The following is a 23,163-nucleotide window of genomic DNA, read 5'->3' on the forward strand; positions in this document are numbered from 1 at the left end:
GGTATTAAGTCAGTAATAAAAATCAAACACCAGAAGAAATCAATGTTAGTAAAAGCTGAGAAAATAAGACTAGATAAAATTCCATGTCAAAAATGTTAAGATTGGTGCATTTTGAGACCTTATCACCTTTTTTTCCAGGTCCCTCTTTAAAAATGAGCTGGTGAATTAACTAGATACTGTAGAGGAAACTAAATTCATTAACCATAATTTTTTAATCTAACTTCTATGTTTATATTTCTTCTAGTTTTACTTTTTAAATTTATTATTGTAAAAGCACAAAAACTAAGAGATTACATATTTCTTAAAACCTTTAATTCTACTAGTATCAAAACTAAATGTTGGGAGGGGATATATGTATGCTTATGGTAGCTTCCCTGGTGGCTCAGACGGTAAAGCATCTGCTTACAATGTGGGAGACCCGGGTTTGATTCCTGGGTCGGGAAGATCCCCTGGAGAAGGAAATGGCAATCCACTCCAGCACTCTTGCCTGGAAAATTTCATGGATGGAGGAGCCTGATAGGCTACAGTCCATGGGGTCGCAAAGAGTCGAAAATGACTGAGCGACTTCACTTTCACTTTCATGGTAGATTCACATAGTTGTTCAGCAGAAACTAACATAATGTTGTAAAGCAATTATCCGCCAATTAAAAATATATTTTTAAAAAATAGAAAAAAAAATTTTAAACCAGATGTATTTTAAATAAAATATATCCATAAAATTGTGTTTATTATAAATTTATTACTAAATTACCACATTATTAAAAATCCAGTTTTGCATAATATTTTTATGTTCCTAAAATAATAATATATCACTGCAGATATATATAAAATAATCCCCAAAGTATTAATCTTCTCCTTATTTTCAGATTTTATTTTTTGAGGAAACAAAAGGTCATCCAGGGTTCCAAACTTTCCAGAACTGTTCTCTCTTGATGAGAGATGTTAATAGATAGATACAGCTGACATGAGGCACTGAGCAGCAAGGGGAGGTGGGAGAGCAGCAGAAATCAGTCTACAGCTGTCTCCCCATATGCTGGTAAAAATACAGTTTGGCAAAGTTGTAAAATAAACAGGAAAGCAAAAGCTTTGCTATAAGTATGTTCATCATAATAAGATTATTTAAACATTAAAAATTTGAAACAACTTATATTTCTAACAATAGTAATCGTGTAAGGCTTATATTCTTCAGCACTGGAGTATCTTTCTGACTCAGGACAAGTTATTTAATCCCTCTGAGCCTCAGTTTCCTCTTGTAAAATGGAAGAAATCAAAAATTTTAAGGGGTTAGGGTGCTGGGCAAGTCTAGGGCAGAAGAGGACCTCCATGACCAATGTCACTGCCCATCCTGTAGCTATTGGCAATTGACAGTAACAGGTCCCTTAGGTAGTGTGACTCGATATATTTTGATTCTTACAGCCACTCCAGTCAGCAAAAACTGATGAATGGAACTAATATTTGCTGGTTTCAATACACATCTCTTTCCTCAGGGATAAAGATTTACCAGGACTTCTGTCATGTCAATTACAGCACAAAGAAAGGAAGCTGAGCCCTTCACAAATGCGAGGTAATGAGAACCATGCTCTAATTAGTATGAAACAACTGATTAGTATAAACATCTAACTAGTATAAACAACTATGAAACAAGTTGTTTCATAGGGGTATAGATGAACAATTCTACAACTATTGTAAATGTATACATAGGTTGAATATGTAAGTGACTGAATGGTAGATGGTGGGATCCAGGTTTCTCTCTGTTGGAGAGGTTTCAGATAAACAAGGGGAGAAGGCTAAAGTGAAACAGTGGAACTGGAGTAGAATGAGATGTCAGTATAAATTCATGTTTAGGTTAATATGGATGCAGATGGCTAGATCAAGAAATAAGTAGAGATATGTGTATGTACATGGGTTAGGGTATGTGCATATACCTGCTAGCTCTGTTTGCTGAGAAGACAGAAGCACTGACAACCCCATAGCCACAAGCATACCTAGCACCCAGATCTTGGTTTCCAGTGTCAGTCTCCTGTCAAAGAACCAAAGTTCCTTGGACAAATGGCTGATTGGAGGGCTTGGACGGAGAATATACAAGATGAGCATGGAATATCTTGCAGTGCCAGAAAGTTAGGAGATGCTCAAAATACAAAAGAACAGGAGCATGTCAAAGGGATACAGAAACCAACCTTAAAGAGCTCACAACAGCCAGAGCTGGAACAATCTGAACAATAAAAATGAATAATATTGGATTATAACTCAAAGCATAAAAAAAAAGATTGATGTCCCTAATGACAAAATAAATGATTGAGTTTTTTAAATGAAGAAGATACCAATCTCTGTTACAAAAGAAATCCAAATGATATATTAATAGATACTACCTCTTCCAGGAGGCGGAACTTAATTCCCCATTCCCCTGGGCCCTCTGTCCCTTTAACCTGGACTACCCTTAGTGACTTGCTTCCAAAGAGTAGAATATAAAAAAGAAAGGAAAGAAATATACACTGGAAAAATCTGACAAACATTACCTCATCAGTGATAAGTCGTGTTGATAGCCTTAACATAATGATGAGAACAGCACTTCACTTCTGTGGTTTCCCTTCCCCAAACCCATAATCTCAGGCTAACCGTGAGAAAAACAGCAGAAAAACCCAAATTGAAGGACTACCACAAAGCACCTGAATAACACTCCTCAAAAGTTGCAAGTGTCAGCAAAAAAAAAAAAAAAAAAAAAGGAAAGACTGATAAACTGTTAGAGAGAAAAGGCCAAAAAAACCATGACAACTAAATGTAACAATGTAATATGGACAGGACCCTGGAACAGGAAAAGAGTGGAGGGAAGAACCAGTAAAACCCAAATAACGTGTGCAGTTTAGTTGCTAGTACTATACCAATGTTGGCTTCGTGATGTGGCAAGTGTACCATAGTAATGTTAGATGTTAATGATACAGGAAGCTACAGGGATTCTCTGTGCTCTCTTTGCAACTACATCTAAAACCAATCTGAAATAAAACTGAAAATAAATTTTTAAACGTAACCCCACATAACATCACCTCTCTGACCTCTCCCACTCCTTTCCTCTTGCTCACTCTGCTCCAGCCACACTAGCATCCTTGCTGTTCCTGGAACGTGCTGGGCCCATTCCCCTAGGATCTTTGCTCTAGCTCTTCCCTCTGCCTAATCCTCTCTTCCCTTCCTCCAGATACCCACTCTCTCACCTTTCAAGTCTTTGCTCAAATCTTACCTTTTAATACAAGCAACCTATCCTTCAATCCCTAGAAATCCCAAACCCCCAACCCTGTGTTACTTTTTTTTCCATAGCACTTACCACCTTCTAACACGCTCTCTAACTTAACTATTTATTATATTTGTATAAGGGCAGAATCTTGATCTAGTGCACTAAGGTATCCTAGGCACTTAGACTAGCCCCTGGCACATAGAAGGCATGTAGTATTTGTTGATTAAGTTTCATGAATGCCTACTACATGCCAGAAATACTGGGAGAAAAAAAAGAAACATGTCAGAGACAGTTCCAGCCCTTGAGAAGCCTGCCTTATATCAAAGGAGAAAGCTGTTAATTTTTCACATAACTATAGGGCAGTAATTTCTATAGAATTAATCACTCTTGTACATAGAGGCACTAAAACTCGAATGTGATATGAAATCTTTTATTCTGGTGCCACTTAGGGACTACCTTGTTCTGGATTTACCCCTTCATTTACTAATTTGGGGCTTTCCTGGTGGTTCAGATGGTATAAAGTCCGCCAGCAAGGCAGGAGACCTGAGTTCAATCCCTGGGTTGGGAAGATCCCCTCAAGAGGGCAGTGGCAACCCCCTCCAGTATTCTTGCCTGAGAATTCCATGGACAGAGAAGCCTGGTGGGCTATAGTCCATGGGGTCTCAAAGAGTTGAACAGGACTGAACAACTAGCACTTTACTAATTTTAGAAAATATATACCTAATTTTGACTCCAGTTAATGCTTTGAGTTTTTCTTTGAAAAAACTTTGAGTCTCTACAGAACATTCAGACCTCACAGTTCCATGTAAGTCAGAAGTCAGATGGGCTCTCCTGGTTCCTCTTTGCTGGGGTCTTACAAGGCCAAAATGAAGGTGTTGGCCAGCCTGGCCTTTTATCTGGAGGCTCTGGAGGAGCATCTACTTAGCGGCTTGTTCGGGTTTTTGGCAGAATGCAATTCCTTGCAGTCACAGGCCTCAGGTCCCAACTTCCTTGCTGGCTCATACCCAGAAGTCTCTCTCGGTCCCTTAAGTCTACCTGAATTCCACATCACCTGCCCTCTCCATCCTCAAACCAGCAACAACCTGTCAAATCCAGCTGCTTTGAATCTCTCACTTCTGCCACATCTCTCTTGCTTCATAAGGGATCCATTCAAATAATCCAGGATAATCTACCTTAATTACATCTGCTAAATCCCTTCTGTCATGTAAAGTAATACATTCACAGGTTCCAGGAATTAGGGTGTGAAAATTTTTCAAAAGCCATTTTTGCTTTTCCACCAAGTAGTTTAATCTAGTTCGAATCTCATGGAAGGACACTGTTCTTTATAAGAAATGCCTATTAAGTACACAGATTTCTCTAAATGCGTTTTCAGAACATGACCTCCAATCAACAGTATTGTCTGTCCCAATTCCATTAGAATATTTGTTTATTCTTAAATAACTGTCCTAACTTAATTCTATTTCCCCAGCTTTCCAAGATGCCTACAATTTCTTTAACAAGGATAAAACTGGCTGTATTGATTTACATGGAATGATGTGCACTTTAGCTAAGTTGGGAATGAATCTAATGAAGCATGATGTCTATAATGAATTAAGATGTGCTGATATTGATCGTGAGTACTTTGACTTGCCATTTTTTATAGAAGATTTTTATAAATACATTTTTCTCAATCTATAGAAACCTGGGAAGTAAGCCTCATTTATTTGCCAAAAGTACATATATGTGTTTCTCTTTAAAGTTATCAGTGAGGTATGTGTACAAGTTATGAAATTGAATTAAAGCTACAAAATGTGCTAGTTTTTGAAAAAGCCTGTGTGGAAACCAAAAGTGACTGTTGTATTTAATATCAAATTCAGATTACTTGTCATAATATACATTTTGGAGACTACCTTGAAATAAAGAAAGACATTGACAATTTCAAAAATAACCTGTTACTGTTACTCAAAAACTGGACTCACCTCTTACTGGGTGTTGAGCCAAAAGACACAACCAAGCCTAACAGCAGAAGAAGGGAGGATTCATTACTTGCAATAAGTAAGGAGAACACTGAGGATATTTCCCAAAGCAATTTCTCCCCAACTGCAATACTGGAGAGGTTTTTAAGCTAAGGTTGCATACCTATTCATGGAGGGGCTTGAGCAAAGGAGAATGCAGCATAGAATTGGGGCAAAGGTCAAACAGAGCCCAGGCTCTAGTTGATGGAGGTCATGATGGTCAGCAAAGGTCAGCATCTACCATCCTGAGGCTCTAGGTAGTCTGGTGGTTTAGAACTTGAGGGGGTTTGGATCCTGCAAAACAGCTCAAGAATGTGCTTCGGGCTAATCTTTACCTTAGAAACTGAACTGGGAGTCTTTACAACTGATATATCATCTCCTGGTAATACCTGTTTGTTTTTACATTCTTCATTCCTTTAAAATAATTAACTATGTAACTCAGCTGGTAAAGAATTGCCTGCAATGCAGGAGACTTGGGTTCAATCCCTGGGTTGGGAAGAACCCCTGGAGAATGGAAAGGCTACCCACTCCAGTATTCTGACCTGGAGAATTCCATGGACTGAATGGTCCATGGAGTCGCAAAGAATCAGACATGACTGAGTGACTTTCACTCACTTCACTCAGTTCAGTTCAGTAGCTCAGTCATGTCCAACTCTTTGCAACCCCATGAATTGCAGCACGCCAGGCCTCCCTGTCCATCACCAACTCCTGGAGTTCACTCAGACTCACATCCATCGAGTCAGTGATGCCATCCAGCCATCTCATCCTCTGTTGTCCCCTTCTTCTCCTGCAATCCCTCCCAGCATCAGTCTTTTCCAATGAGTCAGCTCTTCGCATCAGGTGGCCGAAGTACTGGAGTTTCAGCTTTAGCATCATTCCTTCCAAAGAATACCCAGGACTGATCTCCTTTAGAATGAACTGATTGGATCTCCTTGCAGTCCAAGGGACTCTCAAGAGTCTTCTCCAACACCACAGTTCAAAAGCATCAATTCTTCGGCACTCAGCCTTCTTCACAGTCCAACTCTCACATCCCTACGTGACCACTGGAAAAACCATAGCCTTGACTAGACAGACCTTTGTTGGCAAAGTAATGTCTCTGCTTTTCAATATGCTATCTAGGTTGCTCATAACTTTTCTTCCAAGGAGTAAGCGTCTTTTAATTTCATGGCTGCAGTCACCATCTGCAGTGATTTTGGAGCCCCAAAAATAAAGTCTGACACTGTTTCTACTGTTTCCCCATCTATTTCCCATGAAGTGATGGGACCAGATGCCATGATCTTTGTTTTCTGAATGTTGAGCTTTAAGCCAACTTTTTCACTCTCCACTTTCACTTTCATCAAGGGACTTTTTAGTTCCTCTTCTTTTACAAGGACAAGCACTGTGACCAGATTTAGATGACAAAATGGCTTAGGCCTAAAGTGACTTCTCTTATATCAAGATAGTTAGGTCTAGTTTTCTTCTTCCCAGAATCCTCTACCATATCTGCCTGCATTACCAAGGTTATCCAAGCCCTTTGTTTCCGTTTGAATCATAATGGTACAAATCTTCCTTCCATCACTAGAGCCACCTATATTGAATTTAATGCCACAGCACTTTTATTGATATTTTTTAAAGCATGTAAGTAGTCTTTTCTTTGAATACTAGTGATTAGTAGCCCGAGCTGGTATGTTGTGTGGAATAAGTATTCAGCACAATACCTTTTCCCACCACACCCCACTCACTGCCAGTGTCCCAGTCAATCAGCAGCACCCTTCATGGGAGTCAGTCAACATTTAATTAAAGTGTCACTTGTTTCCACTAACTCTGCCCAAAGTTTTATCCTTTCATTGAAACACACTCTAATAGCACTTGTTATCCTTTAATTTTAGAAGAAAGGGGTATAATTCAGGGATAGCCTAATAATAAAATATAGAGGTGGATGTGAAATGGGAAGGTGACTATAGCCTTGTTCTGAACCTTGGATCTCTGTTGCAGAGGATGGGAAGGTGAACTTCTCAGACTTTTTAAAGGTGCTAACAGATAAGAACCGCTTCCTTAAGGCTGTGGGTAAGTATGTTGCTGAATAGATGGCAGTGGGGTAGTTGCAGTTCACTGCATAGTAAATATTGTTCCTTTAGACCTCCAATCAGGCAGGTATAGTCTGGGATGTGATTTACTTTTGTACTGCTTCTCTTAAAACAAATTTTGCCAAGGAAATTGATACAGTTTTATAATGTTAACTTAAAACCATCAAGTCCTTCTGCAGGAGACACTGCTTTTTGGACTTAAGTGAGAATAGTCAGGCAGTGGTGCAGAAAATTTTGGTCACCTTTTATATTTATATACCACTCCAGTATTCTTGCCTGGAGAATTCCATGGACAGAGGAGCCTGGAAAGCTATGGTCTGTGGACTTGCAGAGATGGACACGACTGAGCAACCAACACTTTATATTACTTTAATTCTTTACCAAATGCATGTGCTACTTTGGGAGGTACTACTCTTACAAAAGAAAAATGGATACATATAGCACTCTAAATGTTTGGGGCTTCCCCAGTGGCTCAGGCAGTAAAGAATCTGCCTGCAATGCAGGAGACCTGGGTTCAATCCCTGAGTTGGGAAGACCCCCTGGAGGAGGAAATGGCAACCCACTCCAGTATTCTTGCCTGGAGAATTCCATGGGCAAAGGAGCCTGGTGGCCTACAGTCCGTGGGCTAAGCGACCAACACTTTCATTTCATATATTTTTAGAAAAATGCTGTCTCTCTCATGCATATTTGGGTATAGATAATTCACCATTCCTGAAAAAATCTTCCTCACCCCAATAAACCTCTGCCCTCACTGTGAGAGCAGGAGAGTCTGCTGGAGGTTCCAGAACATGTTCTCACACAAGGTTTAACAACTTGGAGATACACTCAATTTATTGCTATTAGTTCTCTAATGGTTTGTTTATGAGTTTAACAAGCTGCCTTGGAAAATCTGACCTTATTCATATCATGTTTTCCAGATAAATACATTCCAAATTCCAAATACTATATACAGTTTTAAAAAAGACATCCTTTCATAAGCTATGAACTGTCTTAGTATAAACAGAAGTTACTATTTCAAGTATTGCTATAGTAACAAGGGTTTGCCTGCACACCAGAGTTATGTTTATCAACAGTTCCTTTTCGTAGATGAACAGAATAGTCCTTAACATATAATTCATGTTTATGTTAAATGTATTGCTACATTTACTTAGAAGTCACTGAACTAAAAGTATTTCATTTTAAATCCCATGATTATTTTGTCTGTTCAGTAATCAAAATGACCTTCCTGCCAAACAGAACAGACTTTGAATGTTTGTTTATAATTCTTTAGCTTTTGACTTGGTTTTAATATTGTGTATACAGTAAAATGACTGTCACTTTAACACTTTTTATGATCATTTTTTTTTTCAGAAGGCATTTTGAATCTTTTTTTTTCCCTCCATAGTTCCAGAAAAGGGGACCTGTTTAGATCTAGCTGGCAACCCAGGGATCCTGTTGTTTGAAATCCTATCAAAGCTTATAGAGACTTCAGCCTTACCCAAAAAGGCAATATCGGAAATAGTAAGGTAGGTGGCAAAGGAACAAAAATAACCTCAGCAACACTTAGGAGGATTTTACAAGGCAACTGCCTCTCCCTGACATCCTAACATCTCCACAGATCTGCCCCCAAACAAGGAGAAGGTGTACAGGCAGCTAGCTACTCATGGGCCGCAACATGAGACCTCATAGCACTGCCTAGTTCTGAAACTGCAAGGCTAATTCAGACCATCTCAGGACCCCACTAAGAGCCTAAGTTCAGCTTCGAAAGTTCCCTGGTGGCCTGGTGGTTAAGATTCCAGGCTTTCAGTGTGGTGACCCAGGTTCAATCCCTGATAAGGGAACTGAGATCCTGCAAGCCCAGCAACATGACCAAAAAAATAAAAGTTCAGCTTCTCCTACTCTGGGCTAGAAAACTTCAGGGGAATAAGACTGTTCTGGAATGATTTGGGGTGAGCTTGGAAACTGAGTTTGAATATAAGATACTCCCATTCACACTGGATCTCTCAGGAGCTCTGAAAAAGTCCTTTGGGACAAAGGGCAGCAATTTCATACCTCCCAAAGTAGTGTTTGGACTGGAGCAGAGCCAAAATTAGACTTTAGAATAGGATAAGGAAACATTCTCACACCCAAATGTGTTTATTCCAGCAAATGTCATTGAAGATACATTTCCTCAATATAGTTCTATCATGGTATTGCAAAAATTAAATGTTGCCATTATCAGTCTTTTCAAAGCATTCTACTTTGAAAAGCATTATTCTTTCAAAGCATTCTACTATCCCACTTCAAGAGATTTTAAAATACAGAATACCACCAACAATGTAAAATATCCTCTGCTCCTCAACAGGTAATCTCTTTATATTGTCCCACACCTCGATCAGATGTAGAACAGAGGGTATGCAACGTTCTACACTTCATTCCAAGTCAAATACATTTGTTAAATCCCTGATATTGGTACACAAATGTATCACATTCTTAACCTCTCAGCTTCAGTTTCCTCATCTGTAGAATGAGAATAATAATACCTATAACACAATTATAGGACAATTGTAAGGACATCTGGTAATACAGGTACAGTGCTTAGCAAACATAAGATCTCAATGAATGTTAACTATTATCATTATGTGTTCTGTATACGGGCTTCCCTGGTGGCTCAGAAGGTAAAGAGTCTACCTGCAGTGCAGAAGACCTGAGGTTGATGCCTGGGTTGGGAAAATCCCCTGGAGAAGGCAATGGCTACCCACTCCAGTATTCTTGCCTGAATTCCATAGACAGAAGAGCCTGGCAGGCTATAGTTCGTGGAGTTGCAAGAGTCAGACATGACTATGTGATGAACACTTTCACTTTCTTTTTTTTTTTTTTTACTTTATTTTACTTTACAGTACTGTATTGGTTTTGCCATACATTGACATGAATCCACCACGGGTGTACATGCGTTCCCAAACATGAACCCCCCTCCCACCTCCCTCCCCATAACATCTCTCTGGGTCATCCCCGTGCACCAGCCACAAGCATGCTGTATCCTGCATCGGACATAGACTTCTGAATGGGAGAAAATAATAGCAAATGAAGCAACTAACAAACAACTAATCTCAAAAATAAGCAACTTATGCAGCTCAATTCCAGAAAAACACTTTCACTTTCAACTATGTATATAAGCATAGAATATACATATCTATTTTAATCCTCACATACATGGCAACAAAGATCCCACATGCTGCAACTAAGACCCAGCACAGCCAAATTGAAAAAAAAAGAAGAAAAGAAACAAGATAGTAAGGAATCGAGAAACCAAGGTCACAGAGAAATTCAACAACATAGGTTTTACACCAGTATTAAATACTAAAGTGAGGCCAGTTAAAATGAGGACTGAATGGATGGAATTAGCTTTGGTAGTTTAAGAAATCATAAGTGTGTGGCGGATTCATGTCAATGTATGGCAAAACCAATACAGTATTGTAAAGCAAAATAAAGTAAAAATAAAAATTTTAAATAAAAAAAAGTGAACTACTTAGTCTCCAAAAAATAAAAAAAGAAATCATAAGTGAACTTCAGTTCCAAAAGGATGATGGGAAGAAAGCCAAGTTTTAGGGGTTAAAAAATAGCAGTCATGTTAAATATACTAGAATAAGTGCATGTTTTAACTTTTTCTTCCTTCTGATATTACACTAAAATAATAGCAAAAGCATTTTAGAAGTCATAGAAACAGGAATAAGAGCTGAAAAATGATATCAACATAATTGGAAGCTGGACAGGAAATGAATGACTGTTTACCGGCTAGTGAGATCAGAAGAAGCTGAAACCTGAATGGCTTCAGTAGAGCTCAAGAAGCAAGCCAGTTCTCACTGAAGAACACTTGAAACACTCAGGAATTGAGACACTCAGTTCAGTTCAGTTCAGTTCAGTCACTCAGTCGTGTCCGACTCTTTGCGACCCCATGAATCACAGCACGCCAGGCTTCCCTGTCCATCACCAACTCCTGGAGTTCACTCAGACTCACGTCCATCGAGTCAGTGATGCCATCCAGCCATCTCATCCTCTCTCGTCCCCTTCTCCTCCTGCCCCCAATCCCTCCCAGCATCAGAGTCTTTTCCAATAAGTCAACTCTTCGCATGAGGTGGCCAAAGTATTGGAGTTTCAGCTTCAGCATCAGTGCCTGATGAACTATGGATGGAGGTTCGTGACATTGTACAAGAGACAGGGAACCAGACCATCCCCATGGAAAACAAATGCAAAAAGGCAAAATGGCTGTCAGAGGAGGGCCTTACAAAGAGCTGTGAAAAGAAGAGAAGCAAAAAGCTAAGGAGAAAAGGAAAGATATAAGCATCTGAATGCCGAGTTCCAAAGAATAGCAAGGAGAGATAAGAAAGCCTTCCTCAGCAATCAATGCAAAGAAACAGAGGAAAATAACAGAATGGAAAAGACTAGAGATCTCTTCAAGAAAATTAGATTTACCAACGGAACATTTCATGCAAAGATGGGCTCAATAAAGCAGAGGTGGAGTTCTCTGAGCTCGCAGTTCCTCTCTCTTCTCCTGGGAGGATTCTTGGCGTTTTTTCCCCATCATGGCCCCCAAACACCAGTCTTCCCTTCCACCCCAAGCGAAGAAACTGAAGAAAGCCAGGCCTACTCCTGCCTCCAGGCCAGATGAGGCATCTGCTTCTTCAAACTTGCTGAAGGAAGAAAAAGAATAGCAAGAAGCAATTGAACATATTGATGAAGTACAAAATGAAATAGATAGACTTAATGAACAAGCCAGTGAGGAGATTTTGAAAGTAGAACAGAAATATAACAAACTCCGCCAACCATTTTTTCAGAAGAGGTCAGAATTGATCACCAAAATCCCAGATTTTTGGGTAACAACATTTGTTAACCATCCACAAGTGTCTGCACTGCTTGGGGAGGAGGATGAAGAGGCGCTGCATTATTTGACAAGAGTTGAAGTGACAGAATTTGAAGACATTAAATCAGGTTACAGAATAGATTTTTATTTTGATGAAAACCCTTACTTCGAAAATAAAATTCTCTCCAAAGAATTTCATCTGAATGAGAGTGGTGATCCATCTTCAAAGTCCACTGAAATCAAATGGAAATCTGGAAAGGATTTGATGAAACGATCAAGTCAAACACAGAATAAAGCCAGCAGGAAGAGACAGCATGAGGAACCAGAAAGCTTCTTCACCTGGTTTACTGATCATTCTGATGCAGGTGCAGATGAGTTAGGAGAGGTCATCAAAGATGATATTTGGCCAAATCCATTACAGTACTACTTGGTTCCTGACATGGATGATGAGGAAGGGGAAGGAGAAGAGGATGACGACGATGACGAAGAGGAAGAAGGATTGGAAGACATTGATGAAGAAGGGGATGAGGATGAAGGTGAAGAAGATGAAGATGATGATGAGGGGGAGGAAGGAGAGGAAGATGAAGGAGAAGATGACTAATGGAACACTGATGGATTCCAACCATTTTTAATTTTCTCCAGTCCCTGGGAGCAAGTTGCAGTCTTTAATTTTTTTTCCTCCTCTTGTGCTCAGTCGCCCAGTTTCTGAGGTCTTTTTTCTCCTTTATACCATGGTTCACAACTTATTTGGGGAGGGGGAGGAAATACCTTGAGCAGAATTCAGTGGGACAAGAGTCTCTACCCCTTTCTGTTCCAAATTCATTTTTATCCCTTCCTGTCTCAACAAAAACTATGGAATCAACACCACCATCCTCTGTGGGAAAAAAAGAAAAACCTTCTGCTCCCTTAGCTCTGCTGGAAGCTGGAGGGTGCTAGGCCCCTGTGTAGTAGTGCATAGAATTCTAGCTTTTTTCCTCCTTTCTCGGTAGATTGGGCTCAGAGATTACACTGTGTCTCTATGTGAATATGGACAGTTAGCATTTACCAACATGTATCTGTCTACTTTCTCTTGTTTAAAAAAAAAAACTTAAAAAAATGGGGTTATAGAAGGTCAGCAAAGGGTGGGTTTGAGATGTTTGGGTGGGTTAAGTGGGCATTTTGACAACATGGCTTCTCCTTTGGCATGTTTAATTGTGATGTTTAACGGACATCCTTGCAGTTTAAGATGACACTTTTAAAATAAAATTCTCTCCTAATGATGACTTGAGCCCTGCCACTCGATGGGAGAATCAGCAGAACCTGTAGGATCTTATTTGCAATTGACATTCTCTATTGTAATTTTGTTCCTGTTTATTTTTAAATTTTTCTTTTTGCTTCACTGGAAAGGAAAGATGATGCTCAGTTTTAAACGTTAAAAGTGTACAAGTTGCTTTGTTACAATAAAACTAAATGTGTACACAAAGAAAAAAATAAAAAAAATAAAGCAGAGGTGTAGGGAGCCCCAAATACAAATACTAGTTAAAAGTAGCATTGAGAAGCAGGTTGACCCTTAGATTCCTCTCTCTAACCCCACACAACCAAGTGACTGCTTGGCAGTTAACTCTCTGAAGAGGTTGTACCAGAGATTGGGCTCAGGGAGATCAGACATAACTGAGGATGAGGGTATCAGTGAAAACAGGGTTACATGAAATTCCACTTACTGAATGGTGAGACTCTACCAGCCACCTTCCCCTTCCCTAAACCCCACTAACAGCTAGACTTTTATACTAGATAAAATAGTAGAGGACCCCTCTCCAGAGAAATTGACTAGACAAACACAGAAAGAAAAAACCCAGACAACCACAATTAAAAGACCCTTAATGAAACAATGCTCCAACCAGTTACCTGACAGTAAATTTCCTACTCAATAAGATCCACCACACCAATGAATGAGTATTGTGGCCTTAAAGAGTATTTATTCTCACTCTTAAGTATGAATAGACATCCAAAGATCAAGAGATAGTTAAGGAAAACCTGTGATAGTGAAGAAAGATTGAAACAGGAAAAAAGGAAGGAAGGGAAGGAGGGAAGAAAGGAAACAGTTGTAAACATAACCTGGTACGCAGCTGATATTGGTCACAGCCACTATGGAAGATAATATTCAGGTTCCTTACGAAACTAAAACTAGAGCTACCATATGACCCAGCAATCCCACTCCTGGGCATATATCAGAGAAAAACCTGGTCTGAAAGGATATATCCAGCATTCATTGCAGCGCTGTATACATGGATGCACCCAAAATGTCCACTGCCAGCTGAATGGGTAGAGAAGATGTGGTACATACATACAGTGGAATGTTACTCAGCCGTTAAGAAGAATGGGACAATGACATTTGCAGCAACGTGGATAAACTTGGAGATTATCATACTAAGTAAGCCAGGCAGAGAAAGACAAATATGACATGATAACACTTACAGGTGGAATCTTTTTAAAATGACACAAATGAACTTATTTACAGAACAGAAACAGACTCACAAACTTAGAGAAGGAGCTTATGGTTTCTGGGGGGAGGAACAGGGGAAAGGAATAGTTAGGTAATTTGGGATGGACATGTACACACTGCTACATTTTAAATGGATAACCAACAAGGACCTACTGTATAGCACATAGAACTCTGTTCAATGTTATGTGGCAGCCTGGATGGGAGGGGAGTTTGGAGGAGAATGAATATGTGTGTATGTATGGGTGAGTGCCTTCGCTGTTCACCTGAAACTATCACAACATTTTTGTTAATCGGCTATACCCCACTACAAAATAAAAAGTTTAAAATAGTAACCAACAAGGACTTACAGGGAACTCTGCTCAATACTCTGTAATATCCTAAATGGGTAAATAATATGAAAAAGAATAGATATATGTATAGGGATAACTAAACCACTCTGTGGTATACTTGTAACTAACACAACATTGTTAAGCAACTATACTCCAATATAAAATACATTTTTAAAAAAAAAAAGGTTAGGGAAGGAAGTATCTGATTACAAACCAGACTCCAATCAGAACACAATTAGCACATCTCCTACCCAACCACTGCTGCAGCTCCAATATTTAGAACGAGTTCTTTCCCTCTTCCTGAGAGGAAAAGAGCGATTGCTCGTCACCATCCCAGGGAGAAGTGAAGCCTCCTGATGCTGTAGTAGAAAGAAACCTGTGAAGTAATGAGAAGCAAGGTCCTATATCTTGTTCTCTGGGACATTCCTCCACTCAGCACACTGTGAGATCTTCCACTTTGGTACTGAAGCCCCCACTGCAACAAATCAGTGAGAAACATGTTTTTCCATCTAAGCAATGAGCGACCAGATCCCTGCCTCAGCTGCTAAGAGGAGTCTCTGTCTCAGCAGCAAGAAGGAATCTGACCTGTCACTGATATTCCAAACATACCTTTGGGAATGTTTGTGCTGTGAGTTAGAGACCTTTTATCATATGTAGCCTGTGGCACATAAAGAATTTATAACCTAAAATGCACAGTAACATATCTCCTAAATACATTCATACACATGACTGCATGTACATGTACACACGCACACACACACACGCATGCACACACACGCACATACACACAAGCACACACACACGCACATACACACACGCACACACACGCACACACACACAGATTGTAAAGAATTACAGTAGTGATTTACTGTGGACATCTGTGGATAATAAGATTACTGGTAACATTTTCTTTATACTTTTCTAACTCTTCCAGATTCTCTGCAATGAGAATTTCTTTCAATTTAAAAAATGTTGCATTTTAAAACCCAACATAAAATTACTATATTATACACCTGTAGCATATGATATTGTATAGAAGCTGCACTTCAATTTTAAAAAACCACAAAATAATATAATAGTAGGCATGACTAATGTTTATAGTCAAGTTGATACCACTTAAGGGTTTGTCAGAGATCAAAATTGCTTGGTGTTTTTCTAGACAAGACTGGGAAGTCTTGGAGCAGAGGAAGGAAGCCAGAGCCCAGGGACTGCATATATAAAGTAATCAAATGGTCTGTGGAAAATGTCAGTAGATATTCTATAAATGTCACATAAATGGTATTAAATGACTATACAACTTAAACATATTCAGCATATATAACTTGCAAATTGACTTCTTTTTCTTTCTGTCCAACAGTCAGGCACTTTTTAACCATCTCTAAATTATCTTTATTTCCTAGCTATTTCCGAAGAAAATTCCAGGAAACCACCTCAGGAATGGTGTGGAGCCCGGATACTACGGGTTATGGAAAAAGGAGATTTAAGCCAGACATATGCACACCTCCAAGCTCAAGCACAGCTGCTTTCGCTAATGCTGCTCGGATTGCAATAATGAAAGAAAAGGATTTATTTAAATTTCTCGACGAGCTCAAGAGTAAGAGTCATTTGTCCTCTCCCCACCATTGTAAAAGATGTGTGTGTATATTACTGGTCAGAAATAAATACTAGATGCCAAGTGCTTTAAGAGTAGGGCCACAGCGTATTCTGAGTGACTGGTCTGTCACACAGATATCATTTGAAACAAATGTGCATTTTACCTAAATCCCTAGACACCTGGATACAGCTGAAAGTCTGCGGATGGGTGGGGTGGTGGGAGCAGGAGAATGAAGAAGGGGTGGCAGGGCCACTGAGGAGATGAACAGGCAAAGGGCAAATTAGGCATCACGGTTATGTCTTCTACGGGAATTTCTTCTTACATTTTTTCGTTTTTATATTTTCAGAATGCAATCCTCCTTCAGATAGCCCATATTCAAAAATACCCATCTTTCCACTGTTTCCTAATGTGGATGGAGTGGTAATGGGAAAGCCATTCAAAGACATACAGAAATTAGAAATGCTGAAGAGAAAGGAACCTCTGAATTTCTTTGAGAACTATTTTTTCCATAAAAAAGACTGGAAAACACAGGTGAGATTTGGATTATGTCATATCAGTTCAATATTTAGGTTTTTTAAGTTCTAACTTAACAGAACTAGTAATGTGCTTCTTAATGACAAATATTTTCAGTCATGATATTTCAAACCAGACTCCATAGCCATGTTCCTAAATTTAAAATCCAGGTGTAAAAGGCTTCCCTCATAGCTCAGTGGTAAAGAATCCACTTCTGCCAATGCAGAAGACGCTTGTTTGATCCCTGGGTCAAGAAGATCCCCTGTAAAAGGAAATGGCAACCCATTCCAGTATTCTTGCCTGGGAAATCCCATGGACAGTGAAGCCTGGCAGGCTATAGACTATGGGATTACAAGAGCTGGACATGACTTAGCAACTAAACAACAACAATAAATATTTCATTTAATTTAAACAAATCATTAAAATTGCTGAAAAATGTATAGTACTATAATTCTAATCTAGTCTATTATAACATCTAATCTAATGTACTATAAATGTTGATTAGAAACCAAGGAATGAAACTTTCAAGTTTCAGGGACTTCCCTAGCAGTCCAGTGGTTAAGACAACATGCTTCTGCTGCAAAGGTCATGGGTTCAATCCCTGGTTGGGGAACTAAGATTCTGCATGTTGTGTGGCACAGTTAAAAAATAAAAAATAATTTTAAAATTCTACATGGCAAAAAAGTCACATTTGCAACTCATACATCAGAGAGCTTCAAAGTGATTAGAAAAAACTAACCTATATAAAAATGAGCAAAAGATATGAGCAGACAGTTCTCAAAAACATAAAAAGGTACTCAGTCTCACTCTTCATAAAAGATCCAAATTAAAACTACCCTGAGACGTTATCTTTCCATGTTTGATTGCCCAAGACCAAAAAGCTGGAAAACACATGGGATATAAGACATAAGAGAGATAAAAGAGAAAAGCATACACATTTTATTAAATTTTACATATACCTGGGAAAATGAAAACCCAAAGAAGCAATCAGAATTAAACATTTATATACTGAAATAAAAAAAGAAGTACTGGTTTGGAGAGTATCAGACAATAAGAAATAAAATACTACACCATGCTAACATGGAAGATGAGGAGGGTGGTGCTCAGAATGAAAGCTAAGTTCTTTTTATTGTTTGGGGAGAGGCTTACGATATTGATTAAATCTATAATTTGTTGCATTAATTGTAAATATTAAAAACATGAAGATAATCAGTAAAAACTAAAATGAATATTGCCAAACCATAGAGGAATAAAAAAATAAGAAAAAAAAGAGAACATGGGAAAATAGAAAGTATGAAACAAAATAGGCAGAAAAATCCAAATATATCAGTATCACAAGAAACGATTAAAGACACTAGTTTAAAAAAAAATAATAAGGGGAAGGGAGGGAGGAAGGAAGAAAGAATTATTTTCAAGTTTAAAAGAAAGGGTGCTGATTTTTTTTAAAGTAGTTTTAAGATATATATCTTTTTACCTAAATTATGACCCAGAAACTTGAAAATAAAGGGACAGAAGAAGATATATCAGGCAAATACAAATCAAAATAAGCTGTTATCCATTTATTGGAGGGGGGAGAGAAAATTTAGGCAAAACATAAAGATGCTATTTAATGGTTTTTAATAATCAGGAGAATCTTCAAAATAAAACAGACACAAATTCACTGATAAAGAAAACAAACTGTTTACCAGGAGGGAGAAGGATGAGGACAGGAGCAAAATAGGTAAAGGAGATTAAGAGGTACAAACCACTCTAGATATAAAACAAGTTACAAGGATGTAGTGTACAATACAGGAAGTATAGCTAATACTTTATGATAACTTTGTATGGGATATAATCTATTAAATGTTGAATTACTGTTTGTTCATTTGAATCTAATATAGAAAGTGAACTATGCTTCAATTTAAAAAAATTTTTGATCATCAGGAAGATAAAACTATTCTGAATCTGTATGTACGTAACAAATTGACAGATAAGGTGATATTTAACAGAATAAGAAGGATTAGCTTTAGACTTTTTAGGTATTATACATGGTAAAAATAAATATTAAATGAATAAGCAAGTCCATAATCACAGTGGAAGATTTTTGTCATGCCTCTTCAGAAACTGATAATGCAAAGGAGCAGTAAGGAGGGGGGATCAAATCCTCTTACAAAAATTTAACTGTTTTTGTAACAGGAAGATAAACATGAAACTATAGCTTGATGGAGAATTGGAGTCTATAAGTATCTGTTTCAAGATGTAAGAGATGAGCACTTTTATAGCCAGGAGGAAGAACCCTTAGAACTCTGGTTCTCAATCTTGGTTGTACAACAGAATCCCCAGGGAGAGCTTTTACAGTCCTGCTGTCCTGGCCTCAACTCTGTCTAGTTAAATCGAATCTCTGGGAATGGGGCCTTGGCCTCAGGACTTTTTAAAGTTCCACTATGCATCCAAAGCTGAAAACCACTGCTTAAAGAGAAACTGAAGATGTTTGAAGATGTAGAAGAGAGGCAAGACTGGCTAGGCCCAGTGCAAAATGAAAATGTAGGTCCCCTTGTCCAAAAATAGTTAAAAATTTAAAAACAGCAACGTAAAACATCAAACCAAACTCAGGGCCCTTCTAAAGACAAGGCCCTGTGTAATTACACAAGTCATACACCCATGAAACCAGCGCTGGAAAGAAGTAAATTGAAGGGAGGTGAATAAATAATGATATACAAAGAGACCTTGAAAATTAGGAAAAACTTTCACATATGAGAGGGAAGGAGGAAAAAATGAGTTAAAGGATGGAAAAATCCTAAGGTGGAAAGAAGAGCAAAAAGAATTCATGTTAGATAAATGTGAAGAGACAAGATCATTAGCTAAGGGAGTTTAAAGGTTTGGTTTTCCAGCAGCCGCTGTGAGAGCTATAAGATCTGCAAATGAAGAAAAGTAATGTCAAGCAGTACTGAGAACCTGGATGAGCCTGGGTCATACACATTTTCAAAGAAAGCAATCTGCATATTTATATGATTTCCATCAACACTGTTCAGCAGTCCAGGAACAGGGAAAAACAGATGGCTGGTTTCCTGTGAGAATTTTGGAAGTAGTCCAGGTTGTGCTCTGTGGAGGGCACAGTCATTTTCAATGCTTTGCAAGTTTGAGTGAGGATGGAGTTGGTGCCTCTCTACTCCCTACATCCATCCCAAACATAAACCATCCTCTGGTCTATACTTGTCTTGTGACTAGGCTTCACTATTAAGAGAGTTTGCTTGATGCCATTTACACATGGCACTATACCAGGTGCCTTGAAGCAACTGACAAGTGGTGTAGAAATAATCTTATAAATCATATACACACCCTTTCATAATACAGTATATTTCTGTGTATTTTGTCTTTGTTATGCAATTCAACTTAAATATGTTACTCACCTTCTTTTTTAAATGTTTATAAAGGCAGCAAATATAAAACCTGTTGACCCTACCTCAGGCTACTCAACTGATATCCTCACCATTGATCAAATACTCAAGAGAAAGCAGAACTGGACAGTGGCTGATGCAGCTGCTATTAAACCACACGTGAGTATTCACTGTTGAATGCCTTCCCAGAAACCATGGACAAAAATGTTTTCCACTTCATTACTACAACCATAGAACTTCCCTGGTGGCTCAGCGGTAAAGAATCTGCTTGCAATACAGGAGACATGGGAGACCCGTTTTATCCTTGGCTCATGAAGATCCCCTGGAGGAGGAGATGGCAGCCCTCTCCAGTATTCTTGCCTAGAAAGTCTCATGGACACAGGGGCCTGGCAGAGGGCATGGACCCATGGGCATGGGGTTGCAGGGCGTTGGAAATGGCTGAGCACATACACACTACAACCATAAAACCAAGATTTTTTTTTTTTCTGTTCTCTGTCCTTAAGACCAGATCATTTCTCCTTTGGAGTTGTACCCAGCATCATTTCTGGGGCATTCATTTGTTTCATGCTGGAGACAGCAACTAGTTAAGGTAGTAAACCAGCAGTCACGGTGAGGGTTGTACTCAGGGAATTGTGATGAGTGACTGAATCTTTATTATGGCAGCTAAAAGAATAACAGTAATAGTAGTTTAATTACGTTTCCTAGGTACCAGGAGTGTGCTCTGTACGCACTCTACAAGTACTTTATAGGTACTAATTCATTTACTTACCACAACAAACCTTTGCATTAGGCACTGTTACTCCTTGTCATTTTTATGCACAGAGAGGTTACATGGTTTGCCCAAAGGCACACAGCTAGAAAGTAATAAAACCAGAATTATAAGCATAGGTACCTTGGATTCTGTAGAATCCACACTTTAACCCCAACTCTGTACTGGGTGTCTGCTTTCGTGCCCTCACTTCTTAGCAACTTTTGTCTCCCAGAAAGAAACTGTGGTGTATTTATTTTATGCCAGCTCCCTTCTGCATTTGACACTAATGATCAAGCTCTCCAAGACACATTCTACTTCCTTAGCCTTTACAATGGGGCTTCCCTGGTGGCTGAGATGGTAAAGAATTGGGAGAAGGAAATGGCTACCCATTCCTAGTATTCTTGCCTGGAGAGTTCCATGGACAGAAGCTTCGTGGGCTACAATCCAAGAGGTTGCAAAGAGTCAGACACAACTCAGCAACTAACACTTTCACTTTCTTAGCCTTTACAATGCATCTTCAATTCTATGTGTCTCTCTGTATCTTTCCTCTCTCTTCTATTTCCTGAGGTTCACCCTTTTTTTCTATAGTTGAAGTACAATTGATTTGCAGTGTTTGAGGTATACATCAAAGTGATGCAGTTATACATACACAAATAAATATATCCTTTTTCAGATTCTTTTTTATTATAGGTTATATAAGATATTGATTATACTTCCCTGTGCTATAAAATAGGTCCTTGTTTTTTATCTATGTATTTTATATATAGTGGTGTATATCTGTTAATCCCAAATTCCTAATTTACCCCTCCCCCCTTTCCCCCTTCAAACTTTGGTAACCATAAGTTTGTTTCCTATGTCTGTAAGCCTATTCCTATTTTGTAAGTAAGTTAATCCATATCATCTTTTTGTGATGTCACATATAAGTGATATCATATGTTTGTCTTTCTCTGTCTGACTTACTTCACTCAGTATGATACTCTCCAGATCCACCCATGTTGCTGGAAATGCCCTTATTTCATTCTTTTCTATGGCTGAGTAGTATTCCACTGTATATATATAAACCCACATCTTCTTTATCCATTCATCTGTCAGTGGACATTTAAGTTCCTTAAGTCTTGATATTTCCTAGTTTTCTAGTCTCATCTTACTGCTCTTCTTATTAAACACATTCACTTGTTCAGTAAATATTTATCCAGTGTTAACAAGGTTCTGAGATTAGGAGATACCACAGAATAAAAAACACCGTTCCTACCCTCAATCTTCCTACACTCTGATTCGCCTTGTTTCAGCTGCCACCTATACACCTGATCAGTCTTAACTGTCACTGGCCTAGACATCTTTCCAGTACTGCCTCATCTCACTGATTACCTGCTGAGCATATTTACCCTGCTGTCTCACAGCATATCCAGCTGGACGCATCCAAAACCAAACTCATCATCTTACACATCAAACTGGCTCTTCCTCGAGGATTCCATACTACCATCTCCCTAGGCACTGAGACTTGAAGGCCAAGAGCCAACCTTCAGTTCAGTTCAGTTGCTCAGTCATGTCTGACTCTTTGCAACCCCATGAACCACAGCATGCCAGGTCTCCCTGTCCATCACCAACTGCCAGAGTCTACCCAAACCCATGTTCATTGAGTCAGTGATTCCATCCAACCATCTCATCCTCTGTCGTCCCCTTCTCCTCCTGCCCTCAATCTTTCCCAGCAACAGGGTCTTTTCAAATGAGTCAGCTCTTCTCATCAGGTGGCCAAAGTATAAGAGTTTCAGGTTCAACATCAGTCCTTCCAATGAACACCCAGGACTGATCTCCTTTAGGATGGACTGGTTGGATCTCCTTGCAGTCCAAGGGACTCTCAAGGGTCTTCTCCAACACCACAGTTCAAAAGCATCAAGTCTTTCTTTATGATCTAATTCTCACATCCATACATGACTACTAGAAAAACCACAGCCTTGACTAGACGGACCTTTGTAGACAAAGTAACATCTCTGCTCTTTTACTATGCTGTC

At 38.9% G+C, this 23,163-nt stretch overlaps 1 protein-coding gene and 1 pseudogene across 3 annotated transcripts in view; both read left to right on the forward strand.

Annotated features, from left to right (window-relative positions):
* The window catches only part of EFCAB3 (EF-hand calcium binding domain 3), a 493,997-nt gene that overhangs the window by 466,528 nt on the left and 4,306 nt on the right, over positions 1 to 23,163 (forward strand). For all 3 annotated transcript variants that reach the window (XM_069541641.1, XM_069541642.1, XM_069541643.1), the window contains 7 exons: positions 1,488 to 1,564; positions 4,695 to 4,838; positions 7,195 to 7,266; positions 8,671 to 8,791; positions 16,317 to 16,510; positions 16,857 to 17,041; positions 20,437 to 20,559. In XM_069541641.1, the coding sequence (XP_069397742.1) occupies positions 1,488 to 1,564; positions 4,695 to 4,838; positions 7,195 to 7,266; positions 8,671 to 8,791; positions 16,317 to 16,510; positions 16,857 to 17,041; positions 20,437 to 20,559 (916 nt within the window). The remainder of the gene's footprint in view (positions 1 to 1,487; positions 1,565 to 4,694; positions 4,839 to 7,194; positions 7,267 to 8,670; positions 8,792 to 16,316; positions 16,511 to 16,856; positions 17,042 to 20,436; positions 20,560 to 23,163) is intronic.
* On the forward strand, positions 11,828 to 12,800 carry LOC138414756 (protein SET-like; annotated as a pseudogene).

This window comes from Ovis canadensis, chromosome 11, assembly GCF_042477335.2.
Source record: "Ovis canadensis isolate MfBH-ARS-UI-01 breed Bighorn chromosome 11, ARS-UI_OviCan_v2, whole genome shotgun sequence".
In the NCBI taxonomy this organism is placed as follows: domain Eukaryota; kingdom Metazoa; phylum Chordata; class Mammalia; order Artiodactyla; family Bovidae; genus Ovis; species Ovis canadensis.